General features: G+C 50.4%; 1 protein-coding gene and 1 long non-coding RNA gene across 6 annotated transcripts in view; one reads left to right on the plus strand and one right to left on the minus strand.

Moving 5' to 3' along the window:
- Positions 1–1,515, minus strand: part of LMBR1 (limb development membrane protein 1) — a 194,908-nt gene extending 193,393 nt beyond the window's left edge. For 3 of the 5 annotated variants that reach the window (XM_053898731.1, XM_053898730.1, XM_053898733.1), the window contains exon 1: positions 1,253–1,513. In XM_053898731.1, the coding sequence (XP_053754706.1) occupies positions 1,253–1,318 (66 nt within the window). In that variant the 5' untranslated portion in view covers positions 1,319–1,513. Of the gene's footprint in view, positions 1–1,252 lie in introns of all 5 variants that reach the window. The other 2 variants (XR_008420819.1, XM_053898732.1) reach the window with 2 other exon arrangements.
- Positions 1,516–1,648: 133 nt separating this feature from the next.
- LOC109252434 (uncharacterized) lies at positions 1,649–19,169 on the plus strand. The gene is made up of 2 exons (XR_002074007.2): positions 1,649–1,943; positions 17,597–19,169. It is a non-coding gene; the product is annotated as an uncharacterized LOC109252434 (long non-coding RNA).
- Positions 19,170–27,283: the final 8,114 nt, after the last annotated feature.

Consider the following 27,283-nt stretch of genomic DNA (forward strand, 5'->3'; position numbering starts at 1 on the left):
AGGAAAAGACTTGAGGCTTCACAAGAGTTCCAAATACCCATAAACACATGAAAAGGTACTGAAATTCACTAAATCATTAGGGAAACGCAAATAAAATTTGTTGCGCAATAAATATTGCGACGCTTAGGACAATGGCTTACATTTAAACAGGACAGAAAATACTAAGCGTTGGTAAAGCTGGGGAGCAACCACACCCCTCATTCAGTGCTGTGGGAGTGCAAGGTGGTGCAAGCACTTTGGTAAACCGGAGGAAAGTGTCTATTAATGATAAATGCGCAACCTACACAGCGGTTCCACCCCAGGGCATCTTCCTAACAGAAATGCGGACACACGTTCACCGAGAAACACGTACAAGAATATTTGCAGCCCCAACCCGTTAACTAGTGAAGCGCCCCTGAAAAGTAAAACAGGGGCTCGGTCTATTGAGCACCTGACTCCTGATTTCGGCTCGGGTCACGATCTCAGGGTTGTGCGTTCAAGCCCCAGCCACGTCGGGCTCTGCGCGGACAGCACGGAGCCTGCTTGGGACTCTCCCTCTCCCTCTCCCTCTCCAAATAACCTTCAAAACAAATAAAATAAAGTCGATCGCACTATAGTCACACGACAACAGCGACAGGAACGAATGCTCTTCATTCCCAGTTATGACTCGGCAAAGCAGTTCTCAATTTCAAGATCAATAAAGACACAAATCCGGCGATTCGACACCAGAATTCCCTCACCCCCGAGCAAGAGCTGTGACCGAGTCTGGGACAAGTCAGAAGACGGAATGTGTAAACCCGATGTGCGACTGCTGGGAAAACACAAACACATCGGGACGCGCGCGGCGCACGACCAAAAGGCAGGCACATCAAAGCCGGTTTCTAGGGCCGAGCCCGCTTCCCGATCCCGGTAGGACGCCCGCCACCAGAAGTTGCCCGCAGAGCACAATGGACTCGGGCTCGGGCCCTCCGGGGCCTCGGTCGCCGCCGTCCCCCACAGCGGAAGGCGTGCGGCGGGGCGCACGCGGGGCCGGGCCGCGGGGCGCCGGGAGCGGCCGCACAGGCACCTGCACGCACACCTGTGTGCGCTCACGGCAGAGCTCGGGGCGGAGGGCGCGGGTGGCGGCGCGGCGCGCACCCAGCTCGGGCGCGGGGGGCGCGGGGCGCAGGGCGCGGCCGGCGGCGGGGGGCCGGCGGGGGGCTGCGGGACTGCGGCCGGGGCGCGGGGGGGGGGGGGGGGCAGGGCCGTGGGGGCGGGGCGCGGGCCGGCTCACCGTGGACTCCCGCACTTGGCTGTGGAAGTGCTGCTCCCGCGCCGACACCTCATCTTGCCCTTCCATCCTCCCTCATGCCCGCCGCCGCGCCGCCCGCGTCCGCGCGCTCCGCCGCACCATCGCCCGCCGGCCCGGGACGGGAGCAGACTGACAGCGGGCCGCCGCAGGGCCGGCGACCACGACCCCCCGGCGCCGCCTCGGCCGCCCCAGCCGCCGCCTCAGGCGAAGCCGCTCCGGCTGCAGAGGGCGGGCGCGGGGTGGGGCGGGGGCGGGACCTGACGTCAGAGGAAGGCGCCTCGCGTCAGAGGAGCGCGCCCCGCCGTCTGCGAACGGGAGCCGCCGAGGGGCGTGGCCTAGCGGGGCGGGGAGGCGGGGCCACGCCCCCAGGAGGCCGGCGCTTGGCCGCCTTGACCAGTCCGGAGACGCGCGCGGACGCGAGGTGGGTGGGTCTGCGGAAGCGCGTTCCTCCTCCTTTAAGGTTCAGTGACTCGTGGGCGGCCGGCCGCAGTGTCCGTGCACTTGTTTTCTGCAGAAGGTAATTATCGTGGCAACTCCTGTTAGTGCCTTCGCCGGGCTCCCAGCACCCGGTCTCTGGCCCTTGGCACTCAGCACCCGGCACCCAGCGCTCAGCCTGCAGAGCACCTGGGCGGTCAAGCAGGACATCTCCCGCGGGGTCTTGCGCTCTGCCAAAGTAGGTAAAAGGCCAGCAGAGTTGCTTCCGGACCCTCTTTGGGCGGAACCCTGGAAACCTGGCTTGTGTGGATGTGATAAGGGGCTCGGGCGGCTGGAGGTCTCGGGCTTCCCCACCTGGAGAACGTAGATAGCCTTGGACAGGAGGCCCTCGCCCAATCCCTAGAGCCCTCCCTGTTCCTCTGTCTTACTACCTTCCCGACACCCTCGGCAGCTCGTTTATTTTGGGGACCTCCAAACATAACAAACACAGTAATTCATCCCCAGTCTACATGAAGTATCTTTTTTCTGGATTTTTGCCATGAAGCTGAGTTTGAAGGAATACTTAATCATTTTACCTTTGGATTTATTTGGCTATAGAGAAGTCATGTAAATTGCTATTGTCTGTGTGATTTTCTTGGCATCTCTAATTAAACATTCTAAGGAAGCAAGAAAATCTAGAAGCTCCGTTCAAATTATTTTAACAATGTATGTGAATTTAGATTTTTTTCAGTATCTTTTGAAATTTTGAGTTAAAACTTTTGTCATGACTCAAAAACTTTTTTTTTTATGGTCTGCAAAAAGCTTGCCAGCCCCCTATACTGTGCCCATGATGCACTGTGCTGTAAATTGCTGGTAGTGGGAAAACTGGGGGGACATGCGGTTTGTTCTGAGAGTTCCTCTGCTGACACAGGCTAATAAGAAACCAGGAATGCTTCCAACCGGTTATATGCAGTGTTCACTTTTATTTTGAAAATGTCTCAGGGCCCAAAAGAACGAGGGAAAGACAGTATCTGAGTCTGTTTTTCTAGACACCCAGGTTCTGCGAGCTGCGTTATACACCCCCCTGAACTGACCTGCATAATTTCTAGATTAATCTCTCCAAATCAGAAGGTAGGCAGATCATATTTTAAGATGTGTGGCATTTAGACGTGTTCCAGAAAGTGGATGCATGCATTTCTGCTCTTTCTAACCCAGCACTCCGAGCATCTAGACCTTTCTGTTTTCTTTAGCCCTTAGCCCAGGATAGGAGACTTCAAAAATGGCCAGAAGCTCACCCCTCCCTGTACATTCACCCCTTTGCCTTGTGGCTTTGCCCTTCCTTCCATCAAGAAGTTTATCTGTCTTCCACTCCCTTGAATCTGGGCCTCAACATGTGACTTGCTTTGTCCAAAAGGACAGAAGAAAGTAGGAGGTTCCTGAAAAGCGCTTGTGCGTTAGGGCTTGTCCTCTCCTACCACCCCTTGGCACCCTCCAACTGCTACTGTGCAAATAAACCCCAACTAAACTGGTTTGGGAGGCCCAGTTATGTCTGTCACCCTATCTGCCACTCTTCTGCATCCCTCTAGAACATAAATCTACCCCAAAATACAGTTTTTCTCCCCTGCTCAAAGCACTGCAATGCAGTCATTCTCACTAACTGTAAGATAAAATTAAACTCCTTAACTTGGCATTCAAGACGTTGACTTTGGGGCCCTACCTCACCCTTCCAGACATCCTCCCCACTTCATTCGCTGAACAGCTCTTTGCTGCAGCCTGGCTCTCTCCTCTCTCCACCCCCAATACCAAGGCCCAGCCACTTTACTGTTTCCTATCCTCTTTCCTGCTGTTCAGTCAGTGCTACCTCCCTTCAGCGTTCACACCAGGACCTTCCTTCTCCACAAAGTCTTTCCGGACAATTCCAGTCTCTTCATGCATTCATTCAAAAATGTGGGGACACGGTGGAAAGAACCCTGCTTCGGTCCCTGCTCCCACAGAGCTTACAATCCAGGGGTGCAGCAGAAAACATACAGAGGCTATATTCCTGGCCATTCATTTGACCCTTAGGACACATGTCCTTGTATCTGGGTCTATCCATAGTCAACGTATAAGCTCTTTAAGGTCTAGGGCATCTTTTCTTGTAAACATCTGTGTACTGCCTTCAATACCTAACAGAATGCCTTGTACAAAGTCGATACCTAAATAATAATGTTGATCGGTCCATAGGTTGGTGGCCCCGAGAAATTTCCCAAAGACTTCTTCACGCTTCGGCACTTCTTCAGATTTCTGTACCGATGTAGATGATTGTGTGGCGTTGCTCGTGTTTCCAGCATTACGGTTCAGATGTCCATGATTGAAGGCACTGCTCGTTACTCTGTACTCTGGTTTCAATGTCTCATCGTGTCTTTGAAACTGCTGATATTCCAGATAATTCTCCTCGCTTCATTAGGCCTTGCTTTGATCCTCCTGGTCAAAATGAGATCAAAGTTTTGAGATATAAAGGGACAGAGACCCAGTTTTTTTTAACCTCTTTATGCCCTGTACGAAACCAAGCCAAGCAATATTCAGATGTAACTTGTATTCCTTCCAGCCTCTGTCCGAGGTGGAGGTTTTTTCCCTTAGCCAAATAAGCAAAAGATGAACAAGGAAAAGTCTAGAAATAGCCCAGCTCTCCCTCCGCAGTGGGATGGGTAAGGAAACTGTGATGTGTTCATGCAATGGAATAATGCACTGGGGTGAAAACTCAACGAACTACAGCTGCGAGCAACATTCTGGATGAGTCTCTGAGACTGTGTTGAACAAAAGAAAGAACAATGCACACAGCCTGATTCCATTTATATGACGTTCCTAACCATGCAAGACAAAATAAGATACTATTTAGGGATACAAACATGCATAGAACTATAGAGGAGAGGGGGGAAGGATAAACTTCCAGGAAGGAGGGTCAGAGAAGAGAACGGCAGGAGGCGTGCAGGGGCTGCAGAGAGGTGATTGTGCTCATTGCTAAGACTTGTTGGATCTGGACGCAGGTTGCCATTTGCACGATGGATCCCACAGGGATCTCCCTTCACGTCACTGCAGCGGGTGCCTCCAGTTGGCAGAGCCTGGGTCATGTGCCCACGCCTGTCTGCAAAGGAAGTGAGTGTGTGATTTTTCCAGCTTCTTCTGTGGGACGGAGTCTCTGCTTCATAGGATAGGGGGTTCTTGTAACACAGAAAGGGGCTTCCGATATGGTTTGGCCAAGAGGAATTCTTTGGTGCAAATAAGAAGTTCTCTGATGATCCAGCATAATCAAAGTATAAAATTTAGACTCCCTAAAGAAACACATGGACTTTAGGTTTCGCTAGATGATAACCAGCTAGTGGTGTGCTGGAGACCAGCTCTTAAAAGCTGGTTGTTGGTTTTTAGGAATTTTGTGAGTCATTTGTTAAACACAGCCATTATTTCAAGTTAAATTATAGACACTTACACTCAGTTAAATTTTTCTGAGAGAGAGAGAGCAAGCGGGGGGGGGGGGGGGGGGGGGGGATGAATCCCAAGAGGGCTTCACACTTGTCAGCACAGATCCCAACGTGGGGCTCAATCCCAGGACCCTGAGATCATGACCTGAGCTGAAACCAAGAATCGGCCACTCAACTGACTGAGCCACCCAGGCGCCCCAATTAAACTATATTTTTGAGAGGTAGCAAAAACTCCTAGTCCGCCATGTCCTAATTCTTTTATCGTACTTTACTCTCAGCTGGGCTCCGGAGGTTACTTAAATCCACAGCTGCGTGCTGCTTCTCCTTCAGTGGCCTCACACTGGCAGCCGGAATCCGCCGCGGTGGGAGCATTTACAACATGGAAATCAGCAAATGATGCAGATCAGAGGACTCTTTCCTCCCCCTTGTAGAGCACCATTAGTTCTGGCATCCCACGGAAGCTGGCAAAGTCTCGGGAAGCACTTGAAGGTTTTCCGTACTGTGAATTAATGCCAAACAACCAGCTGATCAAAGGTGGTGTCGTTTGAGGGAAATTGAGGAGAACAACACACTCACCTGATGGCTGATCGTCCCAGGTGTCTGGAGAGGTGGAGGGCTCCTCCAGGGAAAATAGAATTTTCTCTCAGGAAAGCAGTTCTAAACCCATGAGAGTATAGCTAGGTTTAGAAACATCCATTACGTCACGCTGATCAGAACTCACCCGTGGCTTGCTGGGGCGCCTGGGTGGCTCAGTCGGTTAAGCATCTGACTTGGGCTCAGGTCATGATCTCGCGGTTTGTGAGTTCAAGCCCCACGTCGGGCTCTGTGCTGAGCCTGGATCCTGCTTGGGATTCCGTGTCTCCCTCTCTCTCTGCCCTTCCCCCACTCATGCTCTCTCAAAAATAAATAAATGTTAAAAAATATATATATACGTATATATACATAAAGAGCTCACCAGTAGTTTGTGTATTTGTTGGTTTTCTTTTTTATTTATTTTTTAATGTTTATTGTGAGAGAGCGTGAGTCGGGAAGGGTCCAAGAGAGAGACACGGAATCCCAAGCAGGCCCCAGGCTCTGAGCTGTCAGCACAGAGCCCGACACGGGGCTCGAACTCATGAACCCGGAGATCATGACCTGAGTCGAAGTTGGACGCTTAACTGACTGAGCCACCCAGGCGCCCCTGCTGGTTTTCTAAAGGGGCAAATGAAATTCATTGTTCCCTCTCACGGGAAGGACAGCAAGCGCGGGGCCACGTGCAGAGAGGGAACAGACGTAGCGGGAGTTGATTGGCCTGGAGCTGCCGTGACAGAGCCCTCAGACTGGGCAGATGTGTGCAGTCCTGATCTCTCACAGCTCTGGAGGCTGCAAGTCTGACCTGAAGGTGCCGGCAGGGCTGCTTGTCCCTGAGGCCTCTCTCCTTGGCGTGTGGACACCTGTCTTCTCCGTGTTCTCATGTGGCCGTCCCTCTGTGTGTCTGTGTCCTGATCTCCTTATCAGGACACCGGTCACACTGAACTGGGGCCCTCCCTCATGACCTCATTCTAACCTAATCACCTCTTTGAGGACCCCCATCCCAAATACAGTCACAATCTGAGGTCCTGGGGTCAGGAGGTCAACATGAATTTGGGGGGACACAGTTCAGCCCCTAACAGGGGGCATGGTTAAGTTCTCTCTCCTGACGGCCCACCTTTCTCGGGGGAATAAAGAGCAAGCTCATCCTCGAGGGAAGAATGTAGTGTTTGAGATCCTGGGAGGGAAGAGGTGTGACATAGTCAATACTGGGGCGGGCAGGGGCAGGCACAGTCACCAGGGGACAGGCAGGGGCGGACATGGTCACTAGTGGGTGGGAATTAGTGGACATAGTCAAGGGGGGGGTGGCAAACAGGGGGATCAGAATCACTAGGGGGCAAGTCAGGGATGAACACACCCTAGGGTGCTGACAGGAATGAACATACTCACCAGCAAGTGGGGAGTAGCGGACAGAGTCACCAGGGGGTGGGCAGGGGTGGGGACAGAGTCTCCAGGGGGCAGGCAGGGGCGGACAGAATCACTAACGGGTGGGCAGGGATGAACACAGACACAAGGGTGCTGGCAGGAGTGGACATAGTCTTAGGGGTGCTGACAGGGATAGATGTAGACACTACGAGTTGGGCAGGGGTAAACATAGTTATCCGGGGGGCAGGCAGGCGTGGACACAGCCACCAGGGAGTGGGCCGGGACAGAGACAGTCACCGGGAGGCAGGCAGAGGAGGACAGAGTCACCAGGGGGCAGGCTGGAGTGGACACAGCCACCAGAGGGTGGGCAGGGGCGGGGGACAGTCCCCAGGAGGCAGGCAGAGGTGGACAGTCACCAGGGGAGAGCAGGACGGATGAGGAAGGGCACAGCACTTCTAGGCAGCTCAAAGCTCCAGTTTAGGCACCAGACGTAGCTGCCCTCTAGGCACCGGACCCCGCATTAACCGCCCCCTCTGCTCAGTGCTCCCCTGGGCCTTGCTCTCCAGTTCCCGTGTTCAACTCTGGCCAGCCTGTGTTAACATTAGTGGGTGAACGGCTCCTTGCAAGGTAGGCAGGATAGCGCTTAGGAACAGCCTCAGAAATTGGAGAACCAGGTTGGAAAGCCAGCTTCACCACTTCCTGGTTGTATGGCTTTGGGCAAATTAACAACGTGCTTTGTGCCTCCGTTTTCTCATCTGCAAAAGCTGGGAATCATGAAGACGCTCAGCTGGTGTGGTTGCTGCGACTGAATGACCTATCCGTGGAGTGCAGAGGCACCCTAACGTGAGCTGTCATCACCATCATCACCTGAAGAACCGGGATCTAAGCATGGATTGCGCAGACGTTTACATATTGGGTTACATACCTACGAAACATTCACAAGTTTCAAAGAAATTTGTGGCTCCTGCGCAGGGGCTTAAACACAAAAACGTGCTTAAAATGAAAGAGAAGAACTTTAATTTGCCAAGAAATTGCGTAGCTGTGGTATCCGTAGAGTTGAAACTTAGAGGAGACCCAACCAGAGGAAACGAAGGCACGTGGGACTTGGGATTCGCTGCGGGGGGGGATTGCAGAGAATCCCTGGAAATCTAAGTCCACAGATAAAAATTGCATCCCCCCCTCGACTTGCCCTTCAACCCTTGGCGTCAGCTGCTGATCTTAACAAGACTCTGTCTTAGGTGAGGCACGTGGTTTTCACCTGCTCTGCTAACCCTCGCTGAAGAGTGAATAGAGGAGCAGGGCTGCTAGTGGAAGAAAGAAGAGGGACGTGAGGGTTGGTGTGCGGTGAGAATCAGCCTTATTCAGCCGTTCTGCAATGTTTCAGATGCCACGGGAAAGCGGGACCCCACGAGATTCCAGATAAGAGACCCGTACAGACCTCTTTAAAGGTCTGCCCTGTGCCGTATACACACGAAAATGCCTGATCTCTGATTCAAAGGCAACCTTTGAGGAGGCAAGCTATCTCACCAGGGCGTACGTCGGATGGCAGAGAGCAAAACAGCAGTACGGGGAAGGGCCTGGGCCAACAGGGCGCGGGGGCAAGAGATTGAGGAGGACACAGGGCATGCGGGGGCCGGACAGGGAGGACTCAGGAGGACGGGCTGCGTGCCCTGACGCTCCACAGACGGTTTTGTTACGAATGCCTGACGGCGGGAACGGCTCCCTGCCTCGATGAAGCCTCAGCAGGCCAAGTTAGATGAGCAAGCCCTCCCCGGCTCTGCGGGGGAGGCCCAAAGCCAGGGCCCAAAGCCAAGGTGAAGACACTCGTCTGAAAAATATCCTGCTTGGAGAGCCAGCTCGTAAACGGCTCGAGAAGAGGCAGTTAAGTGCTCAGGGAACGGGATGCTGACCTTACACTTTTTATGATAGCTTTTTAATTATGCTGTGGAAGGAAAAAGAAGGAAACAACGAGAAAAGTATATTTAAGAAGTTAGCCTTTCTCCCCCTCCCTCAGATGCGTCCTCTGGATGCAGCCGGGGTGGCCGGGGCGGGGTGGGGGGGTGGCGGTAAGTGTTTCCACATTCCTGCTACACACACAGAAGTGTTTCTTTACGACACAGTTGAGATCTATTCTGCCACTTGATACTTTCATTTGACCACATATGGTGGCTATGTCACCACATCACTACGTGCAGCTGTGTTTCATTCTTTCCACGGCTTAATTAGCAGTTCACGGACTAGTAGTTTTTGTTTATTGATCTAATCTTATAGGGACACACATTCGGGTTGTTTGGTTTTTTTATTTTCCAGTCTTGCTTAAACGATGCTGTATCATCTATCTTTGTGCATGTATTTCTGCACACTTGTGCAAGTCTCGGAGGCGAGTGGGCCCCTGGTGGACACTTCCTCTGGTTTGCAACAGTTGAAGCCAAAGCGGCCAGATGCTTTGGGGAAAGGCAGTACTGGGCCTGGGTCCCATCACCGCGAGGGGCTCCCGGGGGGCCTGGGAGGGACACAGCCGGAGCTGGCTGGGAAGGGAATCGGTTACATGTTGAGTCTTCACTCGCCACCGGGCCCGAGGAGGGAGACTGCCTGTCAGGACCGTGGGGAATTCACCCCAGGGAACGCAGGCCTCATCCAGGCCTCCTCAGGGGCTGCAAGCCCTGGGACAGGACCACGGAGGGAAAATTAAGTCAGCAATGCCCGGGAGGGAGGGATCTCTCGAGCCTGGCGGCTTTAGAAAAAACACTGACTTAGCCCCTGAGAGCCCAGGCCACGTGCTTGAGGACTGGGCCCTGGAGGGACGGCTGGAGGCAGGAGGGCAGGATCCAGGTCAGTGTGTAGTCACTGTGCAGGAACCAGTTCCCAACCGTTGGCTGCGACGCCCCGGGCACGAAGCAGGCCCCTGTGCCGCGCGTCACTTAAGGAGCTGGGAGGGCTGGTCTCGGCGGCCTGTAGCACTGTTGGAAATACCTCAGGTACCTTCGTGCGCTCCCGAGCCGTGGCGAGCCTACACCTCCCGCCGCTGAGGTCCCTCTCGCAGGGTGTGTTTAACCCCGTTTTCAAGTGAGCGTCCTAAAATCACTCTACCCAGGAAGTCAGCTCGATAGTGTCCCCGACATGAACTTTCCCGGCAAGACAGAGGGTGCCGCCGGGCCCTGACGTGCTCCCCCACGGTGCTCGCTCGGGACTCAGCAGCGGGTCAGCAGGGCGCGCGGATCCCCGCCAGGGGCTGCGCTGAGGCCCCGCCGGGCTGTCGTCGGGGACACGTTGGGTTTTGTGAGAAACCGCAGTCTGAGAACACAGACGCTGCTCCACCCGTGCGGGTCCTGCCAAGCCGTGCGTTTGCTGGGAAGGTTCCTCTGACTGCAAAGCGTCAGGACAGGCACACAGGCAGAACGTTAGCCCAGACCCCTGCGTTGCTGTGTTTGAATGTGACATCGTCACAGTCGGAGTTCTTGCTGTCATCGGCAGGGGGGGGGGGGGGGCGGGGTCCGTCTCCCTTAGGACCAAGTCCCCCAGGGCGGGGCCAGGCCCTGTAGCATCCCTATCCGGCACGGCTGCGGCCTCACCAGGCTTGTGGTAGACGGTGACTTGGAGGTCACGGACGGTAACAGATGCCCCGAAATGCCGGGTTCGCTCACCGCATCCAGAAATCTTCCAATGAGGCAAATGCCCTCCAAGCTGCACACTTAGAAATTCAGCACAAGAACCACACACACAAGCCCTTGTCTGGAAGATGCTGCTGTGGAAAGCACTTTACTGACTGCGTGACGGGAGGCGTGTGTGCCGGGCTTGGGGCGCCGGAAGCGTTAACAGGAAGGTGGATCCTCCCAAGAGGAGGGCTGCAGCCTGCCTCACCTGCCTGTCCTGGGAGCGGGGAGTCCTGGAGGGCCTCCTGGCGGCACCGTTAACCCGGGCAGAGCTAGGGGGGGCGGTAACGCCGCGGGCGCTGTTTCCGGGGCCTCAGGGCTGAGAGTCTCTCTCTCTTCTGTCCCGGGCGTTCCCGGGCTGTGAGCACGGGAGCCTGTCACATGGCAGAGTACTGGCACATTGGGGACCAGAGGTGACACTACTTCCCCTTCTTACCTTACACGTCATTTTTGCTTAATATTGGGCTTAGCCCAGATCTTGGGGCGATGTCTTCTAACGGAATCAGCAGCCGATGTTACAGAGAAGGAAACTGAGGCTGAGAGGGAGTAGGGCTCCCTCTGCTCGGTCTCGCCCCAGCCACGGGCCAGGCGCCCCACCCCTCTGTCCTGAGGCCCCGCGATTCGCCCAATGTGAGCCAGCGAGTGGACCGCAGGCGTCATGGGGGAGTAGGTCTTGAAATGGGGGCTGCTTCTCCCTTCAGACCTCCAAAAGTGGGCCTGAACAGCCTGTCGCTTGTGTGTGGTGTCTTGTAGCCCCCAGAGCACGTGTGATCCAGGATTTAAGTTCACAGTAACCCGCCAGGATCCCTTCTCAACGGATGAGGACACTGAAGTGGGAGGGGGCAAACCGCACACCACCCCAGGCTGGCGCGGTGAGTGGGCCACAGAGGCAACTCTGAATTCCAGCCGTCCGTCCCGAGCCCAGAGCGCTCCGTGACCTGTCCCACGGCCAGCCCAGGAGAAAGGGAGACAGCGAGAGACGGGGTGGGGTGTAGACAATGGATACGGACACAGTTATGGTAGAGACAGATGTAGCCATGCTGTGCCCATGGATACAGATACCATAAACAACGTTACAGTCATTGACATGCTATGGACATCGACCCAGCGATGGTTGTGGATGTACAGGTAAATACACATTTGTAAATAGACACTGGCAGAGGTGGAGACAAAGACAAACTGCCCCGCTGAGCTGGCCAAATTAAAATTCTCACATGCGGGGCCCGTGGGGGCTCAGTCTGCGAAGCCTCTGACCCTTGGTTTGGGCTCAGGTCATAGTCTCGCGGTTCGCGGGATCCAGCCCCACGTCCATTCTCTCTCCCTCTCTCTCTCTACCCCCTTCCCCATTCACGCATGCACGTGCACATGCTCTCTCTCTCTCTCTCTCTCTCTCTCTCTCTCAAAATAAATAAACATTTTGAAAGTCAATGAAAGAAAGTGCTCTATATGCAACTAGAAAGCCTGGGCCCAGATTCCGTCGCCCCTGGCTTCCTTCAGTCCACACAGGGACCTCCTTGTGGAAGGGAGACCAGGGAAGCCCTCTCTGCCGTGCCGGGGAGCGCAGGACTGCTGGCTCCGTGTACTGACAGGCGGATAAAAGTCCCCTTTCTCTTGCTTCTCAGAATCAATGTTTTTTATATAGTTAGAAACTTCTGGAGCTTCCTGAGACAGTCTGGGAGACAGCTTATAAATAGCTCCACTTTTTCCTTATATATACGCAAGCATAGAAGGGGGACTCAGAAAAAAAATCAACAGTAAAAAATATTTGTTATATGTTTTACTATTGTAAAATTGAATTATAATTTAAGAGCTTCGATACATTTCCAACTGTGGTAGATTTTAAGGTAATTACGTGTCTCCTCAGTAATATATTTGCTATCAACTTATTGCATAAAAGGATTGCTTGTGAGTTCAAAATTATTTTTAGATTTATAGCCCTTTCAAGCGAAAAAAGGGTTTTTCAGAAATACTTCCGATTGCCAAAGTCAGGTGGATCGTCCATTTGCCATCAATAACGCCTCCTCCAGAATCTTCCGTCATATAAATCCAGCCTGACAGGCCCATAATGCATGCTGCGAGGGTGTTCTCAGGGGTAAGGAATGATATCTGTGTGAGTTATATTAGGCCGGCCTGCGGAAAACAGTCACCCCCGCAATTTATGAATTCAGACGCTCCCAGAACCCGCTTTGGTATTCCAAGGAGACGTAGGTGTTTTCATTTGCGTTGGCTGTCTTGATAAATGTTTATTGTGAAAAACTGCTGATCTGGAAAAACACTTCTGTGCACCATTGTCCGGCCTGCCTCTGATGTTTATTGCCCACGTTATCAAAATTGTACGGCTCTGTTACGCGCCCTGAGGCTGTTTTTGTCGTGATTTTTTCCCAACATAAAGGCTTTGTGGGTGGCTCCAGGTGAAGCCTCGGTGTCCAAGACGAGCTTGGAGAAGGCAGGTGGCAGAGGCCTCCCTGGGGACACTGTCGCGTCTAACGTGTTACTTTATGTGGCCTCACGGGCCGGGCAGTGTCGTGTTGTGGTGTGTTCTGTTGTGCTGTGTTGAGCTGCGTATGTTGCCTGCAGTATGTTGGTTTATATTGTTGGAGACCACAGAGCCATGGTCGCAGTGCAGAAGATAATAATTTCATGTGGGTTGAGGACGGAGTAAGCATTTGGGCTAAATGTTACAGTGTCTACACGGTCTACGTTCGCCGGGGGGTTGCCCCTCTCTTCGCCTTGTCTCCCGTCACTTGGTTCATTAAAATATGGGGTTTGATTTGTTCATTTGGTTGTTTTAAAAGTTAAAGTCTCGGGCCTCAAATCTTACCCAGCCTGCTGCCTTTGGGTAAGTGCGCGTGCATGCGTGTGCATGTGTGCGCGCGCGTGTGGGTCTTGAAGATCCCAGAGGAGACTGGGATGCTGCGATTTATCTTCGGACCCAGTTCTAATGCCCAAGCTCCTGAGTCAGCAGCCTTTATTAATACAGCCGAGGAGGCTAATTCCCCTCAGGCTGCACTCAGTTCCTCTTCCAGTGATCTCTGTCTTGCTTAGCTCCTGGCCTGCGCCTGGGAGTGGGATTTAATCTGTTATCTGAATACCGTTCATAAGAAAAAGCATGCAAGTAAACATGTAGCATTAAATAAGGAATTATTTGTGAAAGTCACACAATCCCTTTCTGTAGTCAGGTCACTGAAAAGGAACCAACCATACGCTATCCTTTTCCTGAAAGATTGGTTTCAGAAGCATTAGAAATCCAAGGGGAATAAATCAGATTAATTTTCAAAATTAGCAGGGATAAGCTTTATTCTGAAATCATGAATGTTCTCTTTTAATTAATTTCAAATGTGGCTAATCCGTTTTAGGCGTGTTACAATATTAAATAGTAGACTGGCGTGTGGCAGGCAGAGGCGGTGAATATCCTTGATCTCTGTAAATACTTAGACTGGCTTATAACGCATAATGTCAGACACTGTAAAAATCCCGATCTTCTACTTCCGTCTCATTGGCAAGAATAAATAGGCTTGTGCTAGGCACACAGGCTAAAACAGGAATTCGGTATTGTTCAAGGACACCCCGGGGGAGGTGCAGGGCCCCTGCCGGCTGGCAACGGTTTATTCAGCTTGGTTTTCCTCTTCCCAAAAGCGGATCGAGAAAATCATTAGATTAGCAGCTCTCACAACTGTGCTACTGCTCGGCCAGGTCATCAGCCACGGGGGAGGGACAGGAATCGGTTCGTTGGAGTGCCATGGGGACGTGGCAGAGAGCTTCTTCCTGCTTCCCCGAAGCCCAAGGGATCCAGGGAGATGACGGCAGCCGTCAGCGTGAACGCGGCCAGCAGCCCAGTCTCGCCCTGGTTCTGCACCTCCAAGCTGAGGCAGGGGTGAATCTCGCAGACACGCCCACACCCGGCTCTACTCTACTCGGTTGCATTTTACGGAGTCAAAACAGGACGTTCTTCCTGTGTTAACGATCGCAAGGGAGAGGAGGCTCAAGCTCACGCTGGCCGACTGGGCCTGGGATGTTGATAGTGGCCTCCACGCGCTATGCGGGGCGAGCGAGACCTGGCTTGGGCCAGGAAGCGTCCTGCGGGCCTCTTGGCTTCCATTCCTTCGAGCACAAGTGTAGAAGTCCTCTGGGCTCAGCACTATCTGAGGAACTGAGATTACTTACACGGAGTTTGTCAATAAACCCTCACATAAACACGGAGAGTTACTTACAGGCCTCAGCTGTCCTATGCGTGTACTTTAGGAGAGACACAAACGTAATTAATGATTTTAATCAATTAATGAAAATATTGGGTAATGACTGATGAGCGCTAGACAGAGAATTAAAATAGGTTGAGCAGATGAGGTTAGAGAGACCCAAGGTGGAGACTCTGGAAGGTGGAAAGGGGAGGGGGGACCCAAGGACCCAGAGCAATGGGACATCTTCCCACCTCCAGCCCCCGCCAGGCGTCCCCCGACCCACCACCTTGAACAGAAGGTGGCCCAGGTAGGCTCACCCCTCCCCCACATCAAACAGGAGTCCTGCCCACCACCGAAAGCAGGTGACCCAGCAGAGTGCTGACCCACTGACAAGAAGAGGCCAGGGGACACACACCCTCCCCCAGCTAGAGAGATAGGGTGGCCCAGGGCTCGAGCAAGGAGGAACCCACCATCTGGCCCCAGAATCATTCTAGGCCTCTAAAGGCACCAGGCGGCTTGGCCTGGGGAAGTTCCCTCCACCCGCTCAGGAAGCACCAGCAGGAACCTGTGGGAGCCCCATCAGGACCAGACAGGAAGTAGAGCAAAATAGCTCCTCAAAATCTCTGAAAATTATTATTTTTTAATGTATTTTTTTTAATTTTCTAATGTATTTTTTTTATTTTTTTTTATAACATTTATTTATTTTTGAGACAGAGAGAGACAGAGCATGAACGGGGGAGGGGCAGAGAGAGAGGGAGACACAGAATCGGAAGCAGGCCCCAGGCTCTGAGCCATCAGCCCAGAGCCCGACGCGGGGCTCGAACCCACGGACCGCGAGATTGTGACCTGAGCTGAAGTCGGACGCCCAACCGACTGAGCCACCCAGGCACCCCTCTAATGTATTTTTTTTTAAAGAGAGAGCACAAGCAAAGGAGGGGCAGAGAAAGAGGGAGAGAGAGAGAGTCTCAAGCAGCCTCTGCACTGACAGCACGGAGCCCGACGTGGGCCTCAAACTCACAAACTGTGAGATCAGGACCTGAGCTGAGATCAAGAGTCAGATGCTTAACTGACTGAGCCACCCACGCTCCCATGTATCCTAGGTTTTGACGAGAACATGACCCCAGATGATGCAGAAGAGATTCATTCTAAAAGTCAAGAAAACAGCTGGGTCAAATCATGCTAAACAGGGATAATATTACCCTGCTCCAAAGTCTCTCCAACTAGAAATGATCAGTGAAGTGAGAAATTCTTGAGAAGGCCATGTAGTTTGTTTTTTTTAGATGCCCTTCTTTGGGAAGATAGTTCTAAAACATTTGTTCAGATTGTTTTGATTACCTTTATGTTATTACCCGATGACAATAAATGCTGTGGGGTGGTTTTTACCTAAAAAGGATTCGTAGTAAGTAAAGGATGACAATAGAACTGAAAAAACACAGTAACCGAAATAGAAAACTCACGGGACAGGTTCCTAGTGCAGTAGAAATGACAAAAGATAGAATCAGCAAACTTGAGGACAGATCAGCAGAATTTACACCATCTCAACAACAAAGAGAAAATAGAAACCCACACGGTTTCAGGGATTGTGGGACCATAACAAGACATCCAACATTCATGTCATCAGAGTCCCAGAAGGGAAGGGAAAAAGGGGGTAGCTGAAAGCGAATTCAAAGCAACACTGGCTAGAAGCTTGCAAAATTTGAGAAAATGCATAAACCTACAGATGCAAGTACAGTTTACCTTAGGATAAGACCCCCCCCCCCAAAAAAAAAAAACCTCATCCAAGATGCATCATCAGGAAACTAAAGACCAAGACAAACTGTTGAAAGCAGCCAGAGAGAGATCACAAAGTACCAATACAGGAACACCAGTTCGAATGCTGGCGCATTTCTCATCTGAAACCCGAGGCCAGAAGGAAGCAGCATGACCCGGTCCAGATGCTGGAAGAAGAGAGCTGTCGGCCACAAATTCTATATCCTCCGTGAAGCTATCTTTGAGGAGTGAAGGGGAACTAGAGACGTTCTCAAAAGAAGAAAAACTAAAACACTTGGTCACTTCCGGACCTACTCCTCAAGAACAGCTAAAGAAGTCCTCCGGACCTTACGGCAACGATGAAGGAGCGTCAGCAAGGAAGACGACGGGAGGAACAGGTACAACAGGACTGCCTTTTCCTTGTGATTTTCCTAAATCATCTTTGATGATCGAAACAGAAATGGTAACACCATTTGATACTCAGGACCATGATATGTAAGAGCGGGGAAATCAAAGTTGCCAAATGCAATCAGGCTTTGGATGCTTAGCTTGAAATGGGAAAATGGGCGGCCGCGTAGTAAAACGCTCCCTGAATGCTTATGCGAAGAAATTGACTGAGCTGCAACATAGCAGGCTAATACCAAATTTGGGGAAAGCACGTTGAAATCTGCATTATTAGCACTGTATCACTAGGACTCAACGCTTGACGGAACAGGATTTAAAATGTATGAGCACTTAACATGTGCGTACAGAAAAATTCTTCTTGCTTATTTCTCCCTTGATTTAGCAATAGTCAGACCTGCAAATGCATAAAATCTTAAGTGATTACAAAGAAGGTGCCTTGCATAATGACGACTACCTCTGTTTGCAGCTGTGATTTTAAAAACCGCTGCCTAAGAAGCCAGCATGGAAAGTGGCTCGTAATCTCCTCTTTTGCAGGAGCAGGAGCAGTGACCTTCTCGGTGGCTCCGAGGAGTATGGGCTGCCATCAGAAAGCACAGTGGGTTCTGCTAAGCTGGCGGTCAAGCAGCAGAGACGTCGTGACACATGGGGGACTGGAAGCCCAGACAGGGGACGCTAACAGAAAACGGACAGCAGAGAAGCAGCCCTGAAGCCCAGAGCCCACTCACCGTGGTCTTGTGACGAGGGTCCGCTCCCCGCCATGTGGCCTCCCTGCCCGCCCCCTCAGATTACAGACTGGCATATCCGGACTCTTCCCCCGAGAGGCAGCCTGGAGGGGACCCTGGTAAGGCTGGAGTGGTCTCAGCCCCGTGTTTCTGGGCCCCGCACACGCCTCTTGCTTGCCCCCACTCCTTCTGCGACTTCCGTGAGGCCTGGGCTCCCCATACCCACGACTTGGCAGCTTGGGCCCTACAGTGTGAGCTGTTTCCCACAGGTAGGACCCACGTGCCCCTGACCACCCTGGGCCCTCGCCTGCCTCTGTCTCAGGTCCTGCCTCTGGCCCCGCCTCTCCCCTGGGGATCCCGGCTCTGCCGAGTCTGGGACAGTCACTGCCACCTGTCACCTGGCATTGTGCTGTGGAAGAGAGAAGCGTGACCACAGGAAGCACGCTCAGTCGTTCCCACCAGAAGGTTCTACTGCAGTCAGGGGTCCCCTTCCACCTCCTGAGTGGGGGACGGGCCTTCCCTCCGCCCTCCGGCTCAGGCAGCCGTGATGAGACAACAGTACCGCGGGTGCCCTCACGCAGATTCCTGTCGGTCTTCTGCTGGAACCGAGGTTCTGAACCCCAACTACAAAACATCTCCTGAGTTAATGAGACTGACACCTCCCCCGCCCCCCCCCCCCCCCCCCCCGCCATCCCGGAAAATCCTGGAGAGGAGGAAACATCCCTGGGGCTCCGGGAGCCTGGGCCCCTCCTGCCCTCCCTGGACCAGCCAGGTGAAGTCCGCCAGCTGTGACTAGAGCCCTGGCACCCGCCCGCACCTGTGTGTTCAGCTAGACAGCGCATCGTCATACCATATGTGGCCCTTTGTACCTATTTGCACGTGGACGTAATACCACAAATAAAACACTAAACGGGAGGAATCAGGGAAAAACACAGAACCCAGAATATTGGGGGCCACTTACGCTCCTCCGGGAAAGCAGCGGGGACACTGCGGACGTGTTAATATTTCTACCGCAGTGAGACCACATGTCAAATGTCAAGTCTGGGTGTAATTGTGAGAGAGAGATATAAATAGAGGAATTATTATAATTCCGTCATAATTTGCTACTTGACCAAAATAAACTAATAAGATAAATAAACATGGCTGCTTTTGCCCAACTGACTAATATGACCTGAATAGAAATAAAATATCGGATGAGTTGGAGATGCCAAGTTTAAACTAGATTAGCAACGAAATCTCAGTGTGCCGTTTCGATATAATTAACGGGATGATTTAATGTGTTTTTCGCTCAGAATCGTCGTGAGGCGTTTTTTTGCAATAGCGTAGAAATGAATCCGCACGCGTCCGGGCTGCAGAGGAATAAAAGGTTGTAATATTTTTGAGTCCTCTTGGCAGAGTAATCCATCTGGCACTCTGCAGGACAACGGAGATGTTTTTCTTCCGATCATTCACAGCCATTATTTAATGCGGGGTAACAGCCACAGTCTTCATTAATATATTAACCTATGGCTCAAAAAGGCCTTGCAGTAAACCAACTGAGGACTCCTCATGACGGGTTTATATCATAGGGTTTGGAGAGACTGAGCCGCGGAGACACTGACCTCAGGGATAAGCCCAGTGTTTCTTACCGACGGCAGAAGTGTGGCCAGCGAGTGAGGAGGGAGGTGGCCAGAACCCTCACGGAAGCCACTACACGCGGGACAGAGGGCCAGTCACAAACATACACGATATGAGGCGCCTGGGTGGCTCAGTCGGTTAAGCCTCCGACTCGGGCTCAGGTCATGATCTCGCGGTTCGTGGGTTCGAGCCCCGCGTCGGGCTCTCTGCTGTCAACACAGAGCCCACCCTCTGTCTCCCCTCTCTGTCCCTTCCCCGCCTGCACTCGCTTGCCTTCTCTCTCTCAGAAGTAAAGAAACATTTTTAGAAACACATACATGATACAACCTTAGAATACAATACTTGGCGACCTCAGAAAGAATGTGGTAGAACCACCGTATCTCACTGGCCTCAACTTCTGCTCATTCCATGCAGCCCCTCCAGCCTCCTGGCCTCTCTCCAACACGCAGGCCTTTCCCAGACCGAAGTTCCTGAGGCAGCACTTCCTTCAGGGAGATGTGGAAGAGAGAGAAGGGTCAAGACCAAACATCTCGGGAGGCCTCCTTTTGCCCCAGGGCTTGTCACTGACATACAATGTACTTTATTTATCTTGATTTTCATCTCTTCCCTAAAAGGTGAATTCCATAAGGGCGGGAGGATGAGTCAGAGCCCAAGCAGGAAACAAAAGGGAACCTTGAACTGGGTTCTTTGAGGAGAGTTTAGTAAAAGGGCCATTTCCCAAGACTGGGAAGGAGGTAGGGAAGCCTGGGGTGAGGCAGCACCTGAGGGCAGTGACCCAGCCCGGGGGACAGGGATGTGAGAGAGGACGACAGCCACTGACCCTCCGCTTAGGGCGGCTCGGTCAAGCACCCCCCCCCCCCCACTCCGCGGTTGCCCCACATCACCCACCCCAAGCGGAGCCTGGAGCTGGGGCCCCGGGCACAGTGCTAAGGTGGGGGGGGGGGGTGGAATCTGCACGGTGCCACACAGGGAAGTCAGGTCTGTCCCCCGTTGGACCTCCATCCCTACTGGCGCACAGGAGGTGTGAGTGTCCTGGGGCTGCCAGGACAAAGTACTGCATGGGGGGGGGGGGGGGGGGGGGGCGGGGCTTAGAACAGTAGAAACACATTCTCTCACGGTTCTGGCGGCCAGACGTCTGAAATAAAAGTTTCAGTAGGGCTGCGCTCCCTCGGAAGACTCTAGAAAAGAAACTCCCACATCTCTCCAGTAGCTCCAGGAGGATACGGATGCCCCTTGGCGTCCCCTCACCTGTAAACTCCGTCTTCATGGGGCCGTCTTCCCGTGGGTCTGCATCTGTCTGTCCTCACAAGGACACCAGTCATATTGGATCAAGGCCCATCCCCACTGAGGATGACCTCATCTTAACTTGATGACATGGGGAGACCCTATTTCCAATCACAGATGCTCGGTTTAAGACTTCAACACAGCCTTTCGGGGGACACAGTTCAACCTGGAATACTGAGTAGTCAATAATGAGTCAACGAATGAATTGCCTCTCCTGAGAATAAAAAAGAAAAGAGAAGTAAAGTTTGGGGGTAATTCAAACCAGGTCATTAAAGGCCCTCCTTCCATTATATATATATATATATATATATATATATATATATATATATTTTTTTTTTTTTTTCCCTTGACATTATGTCAGATTATGGGCAGCAGTAAATCTCCAAGAAAAACAAAGGCCAGGATTTAGTGCCGGAAAGAAATCCTGAAAAAAAATTTTTTTTTTTCATAAATAAATAACACAAGGAACTAGAAGCGGAAAGGGTGGTATACTGTTCAGGCACAGGACCGGGGAGAGGTTCAGAGCTCAGAAACGCTGCCTTCGGATGGGAGTATGATGGCGTCACCCCCACACCCTGTCATGCACAGCGCGGGGACCTGGCTCCTAATGAGGGCTCTTCTCTAGAGAAATGAAATGTTTCCAAAGCAACCAGCAAACCCTTCTGCCACCACTGGATCCCCCGCCCGCCCACCCTGAAGCGAAGCCTGACAAGGATGAGCCCCAACAGAGATACAAAGCCCTCTCTCAACACACTGTCTGTCGCCTTTTTCCTAGCTTGAGGGTCAACAGAGAAGGATTGGACATTTCCAGGAAACCAGAAATAGGAATGAGAAAGAGGAAGAGAAACAGGAAAAAGGGAAGGAAAAAGCCATATGTACCTATGGTCCCAGTTCAATTAAAAATGCACACAGTGTGGGGTGCCTGGGTGGCTCAGTCGATTGAGCGACTGACTCTTGATTTCGGCTCAGGTCATGGTCCCAGGGTCACGGGATCAGGCCCTGTGTTGGGTTCCGTGCCGAGCGTGGAGCCTGCTTGGGATTCTCTCTTTCTCGTCCTCTTCCCCTCACCTTTCTCTCTCTCTCTCTCTCTTTCTCTAATAAATAAATGAAAATAAAAAATGAAAAAAGACACATCAACACACGTGTTATGTATGCACATATATATGTGTTTTTCGGGTTTTTTTTTTTTTTAATATTTCCCTTTGAGAGAGGGATGGACAGAGCGTGAGCAGGGAGGGGCAGAAAGAGAGGGAGACACAGAATCGGAGCTCGGGCTCCGGGCTCCGAGCTGTCAGCACAGAGCCGGACACGGGACCCGAACCAACCAACCGTGAGATCGTGACCTAAGCCCAGCGCTCAACCGACTGAGCCACCCAACTGCCCCGAGATTCGTGTGTTTTAGATGCCAGCAAACCAAGTATCAGTATTCAGACAGCAAGACCAAGGTTGGGCTGTAAATGTTAAAAGCCCTGATTTATGTTGCTGTCCTCGCAAAGCACAGCCATGGAAGCATTGCCTACTTCCCATGGAGTAGGATTGTTGAGCTACCAAACTATTTTTCAAAAAAGCGACTGGAGGTTTCTTTAAATATCCAACAAGTACCAAGAACGGTGCCATCATTCCATCCCGTTAAGTGGAGTGCCAGGTGACGGTCACCGAGCAACAGAATGGAGCCCAGCATTCAGCCTTGTATTTCCTACCGCATTTAAGGCTTTGTTAAAGAATATTTTAAGGACGTCTCTTCTGTCATAAAAGAACTGAGTAAGTCTTCTGGAAAGGTATACCGGTGGGTCCACCAAATGACCAAATGAGCTAGTCTGTTCGGTAAACTTGTTTAAACAGTATTATCCAATCAGATGCCAGAGTTAGTTTGATAAGAACGACTGTTTTGATGTTGGCTGGATATTTTGCTGTTTCTCTTAACAATACCCAACGCAATGGATTCAGTTGTTTCCTGAGGCTTGCTGGGGACACAACGGTAGCTCTACGTTATCAACCCAGAAGAGCGTCTCCTGTTTATTTAATTTCAGAGGCCACATGACCACATAGGCTAGGAAGGTTTCTAAAATCTTTACACGTGGGGGCTGTGTAAAACAGAGCCATCGCCACATAATTAAACATGGACTTTTATGTCAGAAGGCCAATCCAGCCCACTCCGATTTTCTCAGTGACATTATGATAAAGGCAAAAGGTGCATTAAAAGCTTTGGATCTATACTAAGGTCATAAAATCTCGCCCAGAGACAGTTCCTGTCTAGGGATTCATATGCCAGAAACAGATCAATAAAGGCTGTAAAAAGTTCTACAATATTCCCAACCAGCTGCTCTATAAAGTACAAGTGAACGCTCACTCGTTGAAGACGAAAGCATTCCCGTAATGCCAGTATTGAATATACAATTTACCCGAATGAAAGAATTTGTTTTCTATTTATTTTCTTGGGAAAACCAGTTGACCAGTGAGATATGAGACTTGCTTCATTTTCCAGGTTAAAGTCTGATGGAACTACTGGCCTGCACCAACCACAGATAGGCCGTCTTCTTTACCCTCCCCCAGTAGACGCCGGAGATGTTTCCTCTCGAGTTGTTGGGGTTCACCTTGACAAAATTCTAGAGGCGGTACAGAGTCTGTGATCAGAAAAATGCCTTGATCACGGCGAAAATCTGCTCGTGCCGGTGGACCGGAGAGAAGGCAGAAGAACCAGTTGTGTCTCGGGGTAGCTGTTCTCCCTCGAAATCCGGTAAAAATGGCCCCATGAATGCAGGGCCTAAAAGTGAGTCCCCAAAGTGAGGGGCCTCTGGGACCCACACGCCATCCCCCAAACAGGAAGAATCATTTTCCTGGCAACGGAAAGATGAATCATGCATTTCACAAAGGAGACGCAAGGCTCGGTAATGTGCGACCTTGATTTACAATGGCCTCCAGATTTATTGTTGTGTATTTTTAAACCATGCTATTTAAAACACAGCTAATTTAAAAGCTAGTGTGTAGGCCCCGTCTGACTAGTGCTAAAGATTTACTCTGTGCTAATAAGAAAATTATTGTGTCTACGCTATTCCCACTTCTCCCGCACTGTGTGATCCAACCTCCAATAAAATTGCTTGTCAGGTGAGAGACATTGGTTTTCTACTGTAGTTACTATTTCTTTGTCTCCATGCCCTCCCCTCCCCTCCGAAATACAGTTTACCGAATGTTACAGACACTGCATAAGAAAGATGCTTCATAGCAACAGCGCCCAGGGTGAATGAAACAGCAAGTGTTTTTAAAGGGGCCCTTTCTACCGGCAAGAACAGAAACATTTGTGCTTATTTGATGCACTTGGGTCAGAGGATAGACACATCAGCACCTTCCTCTCCTGCATGAGGAAACTGCCTGCCTCCCCCCCCCCAGCAAAGCCGGGCAGCCCAGTCGGCCACCCCCTTCCACTTGCTCAGCGGCTGCTGGGATCCCGGGACGAAACTCATGAATTGATATTTCTAAAAAGTTCAGAATAGGGCCTGATTCATGGCAAATGTGCAATAAATGTTAGCCATTCTTTTTAACTCAGAAATATTAAGTTCTATGCAAGCTCATTTTGTCCTAAATATTGTTAGTACAAGACTTTAGTACAAGACCAACAGGGGCCCCTGGGTGGTTCATTCGGTTAAGCATCTGACTCTTTTTTTGTTTGTTATTTAAATCCAAGTTAGTTAACATATAGTGTAAAATTAATACTATGTGTATTATTATATATAGGATTTAATGAGTCATCACTTACATATAACACCCAGTGCTCATCCCAACAAGTGCCCTCCTTAATGCCCATCACCCATCTAGCCCATCCCCCCACCCAACACCCTGCCAGGAGCCCTCAGTTTGTTTTCTGTATTCAAGAGTCTCTTATGGTTTGTCCCTCTCTGTTTTTATATTATTTTTTCTTACCTTGTGTTCATCTTTTTTGTGTCTTAAATTCCACATAGGAATGAAATCACATGATACTTGTCTTTGACTGACTTATTTCGCTTAGCATAATAGCCTCCAACTCCATCCATGTAGTTGCAAATGGCAACATTTCATTCTTTTTCATCGCCAAGTACTATTCCATTGTATATACATACCACATCTCTTTATCCATTCATCAGTTGATGGACATTTGGGCTCTTTCCATAATTTGACTATTGTCGATAGGACTGCTGTAAACATTGGGGTGCATGTGCCCCTTCAAATCAGCATTTTTGTATCCTTTGGATAAATACCTAGTAGTGTAATTGCTGGGCCGTAGGGTAGTTCTATTTTTAACTTTTTGGGGCACCTCCACACTGTTTTCCAGAGCAGCTGCACAGGCTTGCATTCCCACCAGCAGGGCAAAAGGGCTCCTCTTTCTCCACATCCTTGCCAACATCTGTTGTTGCCTGAGTTGTTAATGTTTGCCATTCTGACAGGTGTAAGGTGGTATCTCATTGTGGTTTTGATTTGTATTTCGCTGATGATGAGTGATGTTGAGCATTTTTTCATGCGTCAGTTGGCCATCTGGATGTCTTCTTTGGAGAATTGTCTATTCATGTCTTCTGCCCATTTCTTCACCGGATTATTTGTTTTTTGAGTGTTGAGTTTGATAAGTTCTTTATAGATTTTGGATATTAACTCCTTATCTGATATGTCGTTTGCAAATATCTTCTCCCATTCCATCAGTTGCCTTTTAATTTTGCTGATTGGTTCCTTTGCTGTGCAGAAGCTTTTTATTTTGATGAGGTCCCAATAGTTCATTTTTGCTTTTGTTTCCCTTGCCTCCGGAGACGTGTTGAGTAAGAAGTTGCCACGGCCAAGATCAAAGAGGTTATTGCCTGCTTTCTCCTCAAGGATTTTGATGGCTTCCTGTCGTACATTTAGGTCTTTCATCCATTTTGAGTTTATTTTTGTGTTTGGTGTAAGAAAGTGGTCCAGGTTCATTCTTCTGCATGTCGCTGTCCAGTTTTCCCAGCACCACTTGCTGAAGAGACTGTGTTTATTCCAATGGATACTCTTTCCTGCTTTGTCAAAGATTAGTTGGCCATACGTCTGTGGGTCCATTTCTGGGTTTTGTATTTCTGTTCCATTAATCTGAGTGTCTGTTCTTGTGCCAGTACCTTACTGTCTTGATGATTACAGCTTTGTGATACAGCTTAAAGTCTGGGATTGTGATGCCTCCTGCTTTGGTTTTATTTATCAGGATCGCTCTGGCTACTCGGGGTCTTTTCTGGTTCCATACAAATTTTAGGATTGTTTGTTCTAGCTCTGTGAAGAACGGTGGTGCTATTTTGATAGGGATTGCATTGAATATGTAGATTGCTTTGGGTAGTGTCGACATTTTAACAATATTTGTTCTTCTGACCCATGAGCATGGAATATTTTTCCATTTCTTTGTGTCTTCTTCAATTCCTTGCATAAGCTTTCTATAGTTTTCAGTGTATAGATCTTTCACGTCTTTGGTTAGGTTTATTCCTAAGTATTTTATGGGTTTTGGTGCAGTTGTAAGTGGGATCGATTCCTTGATTCCCTTTCTGCTCTCCTTCATTATTGATGTATAGAAATGAAGCCGATTTCTGTACATTGATTTTATATCCTGCAAATTTGCTGAGTTCATGGATCAGTCCAGCAGCATTTTGGTGGAATCTTTTGGGTTTTCCACGTAGAGTATCATGTCATCTGTGAAGAGTGAAAGCATGACTTCTTCTTTGACAATTTGGATGCCTTTTATTTCTTTGTGTTGTCTGATTGCTGAGGCTAGGACTTCCAGCACTATGATGAATAACAATGGTGAGAATGTACATCCTTGTCATGTTCCTGACCTTAGGGGGAAATTTCTCAGTTTTTCCCCATTGAGGATGATATTAGCTCTGGGCTTTTCATATATGGCCTTTATGATCTTGAGTATATTCATTCTACCCCTACTTTCTTGAGGATTTTTATCACGAAAGGATGCTATATTTTGTCAAATGCTTTTTCTGAAAAGTGTCTGACTTGATTTCAGTTCAGGTCGTGATCTCATGGTTCATGGGATTGAGCCCCACATCAGGCTCTGCACTGACAGCACAGAGCCTCCTTGGGATTCTTTCTCCCCCTCTCTCTCTGCCCCTCCCCGGCTCACTCACACTCTATCTCAAAATAAATAAACTTAAAAAAGACTTGAGTACAAGACCTACAAACAATTTTTAAAGAACCCATTAAAATTCCCCAAAGAGGGGCTCCTGGGTGGCTCAGTCGGTTAAGTGTCCGACTTGGGCTCAGGTCATGATCTCGCAGTTCGAGAGTTCGAGGCCAGCATCAGGCTCACTGCTATCAGTGTAAAGCCTGCTTCGGATCCTCTGTCCCCACTCTCTCTCTCCTGTCCCCCACTCTCTCTCTCCCTCAAACATAAATAAGCATTAAAAAAATTTTTTTAAGTAAGATTCTCCAAAGAACTGAGTATGTTGCAGTGTGAATAATTAAAATAACCAAAGTGAGCCCACAATGTCCTATATGAACCTCAAAACCCAAACGACTAGACCAGGGCCCCCAACTCTGCTGTTGTAAAACCTCCACTTGAAGCCACCGACAGAGTGCTCGCTTTGGCCGCACGTATACTAAGCAACCGACAGATAGC

This window comes from Panthera pardus, unplaced genomic scaffold (assembly GCF_024362965.1).
Source record: "Panthera pardus isolate Hobbes unplaced genomic scaffold, ASM2436296v1 HiC_scaffold_9, whole genome shotgun sequence".
NCBI classification, from domain to species: Eukaryota; Metazoa; Chordata; class Mammalia; order Carnivora; family Felidae; genus Panthera; species Panthera pardus.